The 4,410-nt window shown below is 37.9% G+C and overlaps 1 protein-coding gene across 1 annotated transcript; it reads left to right on the top strand.

Annotated features, from left to right (window-relative positions):
* Positions 1 to 2,973: 2,973 nt before the first annotated feature.
* On the top strand, positions 2,974 to 3,909 carry LOC128469566 (olfactory receptor 5V1-like). The gene has a single exon (XM_053451413.1). It carries the CDS (start codon positions 2,974 to 2,976, stop codon positions 3,907 to 3,909), a length of 936 nt encoding a protein of 311 aa, XP_053307388.1.
* Positions 3,910 to 4,410: the final 501 nt, after the last annotated feature.

Here is a 4,410-nt window from a genome sequence, read left to right as displayed (position 1 = left end):
AATCTTTCAATTTTTTCATGTAATTTGGCAGTTATATTTTTCTATAATAAGGATATTCCACACATTAATATATACTTAATTTTTCATTGAAGTGAATGCCTTCCAATATTTCATGACTTTGCTGTTGGCGTAGAGGACGTCACTGAAAACACCGTCATTTTTTTCGAAACTAAAACACAGGGCAATATGGCTACGCTTTCGGTGATGTCCTCTCCCCGTTTGTCCGCAAAGATGGGGACAAAGATATAAGATAGAAGAGAAAATAAATCATGTAAAGCATCTTTCTTATTCAACAATTTCTTTAAACCAATGGCAAAGGCTTTGTCCTGTGCTGCACTCCTAGTGGGCTACAAATGGCGTTTCAGAGCCCTTTTCTGGCCTGGCAGCACTGATGAGGGGCTCAAGGGGAAAAAAAGCCCAACCCTAACTAGCAGCATTTATTTTGTCTTGGGACCTGGAAGGCCCAGCTGATGTATGTAAGGCCTTGTACTCCCCCCTAATTCTACTCCCTTCTAGGTCTCCAGCAACACTTCCTCAAGGGAAAGATTAGTCATTGTGGAAACCTTCACCTGATGGTCCCTGACAAACTAAACATTTTTTTTAAGAAAAAAAACAGTAATAGAATAAATAGCAGAAATGGAGCTTAAATAGGATTGACCATGCCCCTGTTGGCTCTTTTAAACCTTGTCTAAGCCCAACTCATTGTCACGCTCTTCCCAGGCTGCGGAGCTGCATGTCTTTTGTTTCCCTGTCTTGTTGTGGTCCATTTCTGGATTTCTGTATGTTCTGTCCTGAACCTCTGATTCCTTGATTCCAGTCTTGCTCTTTGCTCCAGCTCTGTTTCCTTTATAAGGTGTGCCCCACCCGTGTGTTCTGTTTGTCTCAGTCTGCAGTCTACAGGTATGTCTCTCTGATATGTGTATAGATTCAATGTTCAGTTTATTTCGTACCTCTGTAAGCAGGCCTTAGCGTTAGGACCCACCGTCATTGGTGTACTTTGGCGTAATGGTGGACTAAGCATACTATGGCCATAAGATGTGATGGAATCTCCAATAGTTATCATACAGTCCTAGGCTAGTTCCTGTATTTATGTGTGTCAGTCTGTGATGTAACCTGTGGAGTGTCCTGTCCTGTCGTGTATCCCCGGTAGAGGGGTGTCCTGTCTTGTAACCCCGGTAGGGGGTGTCCTATCTTGTAACCCCGGTAGAGGGGTGTCCTGTCTTGTAACCCCTGTAGAGGGATGTCCTGTCTTGAATCCCCGGTAGAGGGGTGTCCTGTCTTGAATCCCCGGTAAAGGGGTGTCCTGTCTTGAATCCCCGGTAGAGGGGTGTCCTGTCTTGAATCCCCGGTAGAGGGGTGTCCTGTCTTGAATCCCTGGTAGAGGAGTGTCCTGTCCTGTTCATGTCGGATCCTGAGTATTCCTTGTCTTGTTCCCTGTTGTGCCCTGTATTATGTATTTCTTGTCTGGTTATGTTTCTTGCTTGGTCCCCTGCTCCTTGCTCTGTCAAAAAACAAAAACTATCTGCGCTTCTCACCCTAATAAAGTTGGCAACAAATATATAGACATAATATAAATGAGAGGTTTTGGTTATATGAATTGGCCAAAGCATAATTAAGCTCACCCGCCACGTCAAGGCACACTCTCCATAGGGTGAGAACCTACTCTCACCTCCTACATAGTGGGCACACAAAGCCGTTTATACTGCTACCAAAACCTAATTAATGTGTTGGGGGAGGTGCAATTAAATCTCCTTTCATTTAACCCCTGGACAGCAAGTGCAACCAGATTGATGAGGAGCCAACAACCTGAAATATGTGCAAACAGGGAAAAGAAAAAATGTTGGTGCGCTAAGCTAGCCTCAGGCTCAAATAATACAAATGTATGTTGGCAACTAAATTATTAGGGTGAGAAGCTCAGACAGTTTTTGTTTTTTACATACAATGTACAGCCAACACACTGTATTTGCAGCATGCTCACACTGTTTGGTAGGCCTCATATTATACATTATTTGAGCACCTCCCCCAACACATTAATTAGGTTTTTAGGTTAATTAGGGTGCGACCTCCTTTCAACGTTGCAAAGCTTCCCCAAATGAGGAAGGGGGTGCTAACAAGTCCCTCAGGCCTAGGCCAGCAGTCTTGTCCCCCTCTCTTATTGGTCCAAGGGGCCCTCTAGACATGGTGGGGTAAGGGTAGTAAATAAACCTGGTAAGGTATATTGCCTTATATATTCCCTATACTCTGCTCAGGAGGATGGAGTGTTAATTAAAAAATTGGAGGAAGCAATACAGCTTCCTAAAACTTTTATTGCCTAAAAAACCCTGGGTGGTTTTGCCCTGTTTTCGTGACTTTCATACAAATATTGGACCTTAAATGATATGAACAACTTTTTTGGTCTCTTCATTTTCGAACCACAAAATTAATTAAGTATCAAGTAGTTTTACATTTTCTGTAATAATTGTTGGCACCCCTGCTGCCCTGCTGGTGCCCTATGAGCTGCTTGAGTCACTGTTTAATAATGCCAGCCCATGCCATGTATGTAGGCAAAGTTGTTTTACTATAGGTGTTTATCTTACAACCTGTTTTGCAATTAATCTCAGTACAACTGCTTAAGTAAATGCCCTTCATGAATTAAACTAAAAACCCATTGAGAACACAAATAGCCCACAGTGCTTAGATCCCCCAAGGTTTCTACTCTATAGGAGTCTATAAAACACAAAGTAAGACATTGCTGGACAGCAATTTACCATCTCCTCCAAACTAAGGTATGCATTTCCTTTTGTCTATATACATTCCTGGTTTATTCTATTTCACAATTACTCTTGCTAATTGTATTTTAAATTTGTGTCCTTTAACATAATCTTCATTTATCAATCTATACAAGATATGTTTTTTTATGAAAATACAAATTGTTGATATGAACAAGAATATCATACTCTTTTCTTTTTGTGTTTCTATAGCCAAATAAATAAGATGAACAATGAATCCATGGTGGCTGAATTTATTCTGCTTGGACTCTCCAGTGTTCCAGAGATGGATGCTGCCCTGTTCTCTGTTTTTCTCATTATGTACTTAATATGTATGACTGGAAATCTTGCTATAATCATTATAGCATGTGTAGATCCTGCATTAAATACTCCCATGTATTTCTTACTTGCTAATCTGTCCTTCCTTGATGTTGTTTGCACAACCTCCACAATTCCTAATATGCTGGTCAACTTTTTTTCTGAAAGTAAAGTTATATCTTTTCAAGGATGTGTTGTTCAGATGTTTGTATTTACTGCTGCTATGGACACGGAGTTCCTTCTCCTGACTCTTATGTCACTTGATCGTTACTTAGCCATTTGCAACCCATTAAGATACAAAAGCATCATGAGTAAACAAGCTTGTATTTGTATGTCTGCTGTTGTTTGGTCTTTTGGGTTATGCAGTTCTACTTATCATACATCAAGCACTTTTCGCTTATCTTTTTGTGCCTCCAACAAGATCAATCATTTCTTCTGTGAGATCCCACAAATACTGGCACTATCGTGTTCTGATACTCATATAAATGAGTTAGTTCTTATTGTTACAGATGTTATATTGGGGGTGGTCTGCTTCGTTCTTATCTTTATGTCTTATGTATTTATTATTATTGCAGTATTAAAAATTCGCTCCGTTGAAGGAAAGAAGAAGGCCTTTTCCACTTGTGCTTCTCATCTCACAGTTGTTGTGTTATTTTATGGGACATTAATCTTTGCCTACTTTAGACCTTCATCAGGTAACTCTTCAAACACAGATAAAATTATTGCAGTTCTTTATACTATTGTTATACCAATGTTAAATCCTCTTTTGTACAGTTTAAGGAATAAGGAAGTTAAAGAATCAATTAAGAAAGTTATTTTTAGACAAAATCATATAAATCATTAATCATTATTAATTAACAATGGGGTATTTTAATTTAAAACAAATTAATTAATTAGTATTTTGTAATTCAACTTTCAATGAAAACAACTGATTGAAAAGGCCAACATTTTACAACTGTAAATGTGTATGTAGAAATGTTTTTGTTATATGTAAAGTCATATATATTTGCCTAAATATTTAAATAAATGTTTAAGCTATTGAATCTAAATGGTATGCGTGCATTTTTTTGTTTATGTACTTTATATGTATAATTTTCACCAAGGTTAATCCAAATCTTCTTTATTTTGTTTTAGATGCAATTAGATTTTGTTTTGATATGTTAATTTTATGTTTGCTATTAGTAGCCAGCTTGTTTACATCTGATGCTTAGGAACCAATATTAAATATTTAGTTAATGTGTACTGACACATATACAAAAGTAACTCATAATATTTCATTTGACAATGAACACAAAAACTAATAAAAATATTGTTCTGAATACAAACCATCAAAACAACTAAAATG

The sequence above is a fragment of the Spea bombifrons genome, chromosome 1, assembly GCF_027358695.1.
Source record: "Spea bombifrons isolate aSpeBom1 chromosome 1, aSpeBom1.2.pri, whole genome shotgun sequence".
Taxonomy (NCBI): Eukaryota; Metazoa; Chordata; class Amphibia; order Anura; family Pelobatidae; genus Spea; species Spea bombifrons.
This window is presented reverse-complemented; position numbering and strand designations above follow the sequence as displayed.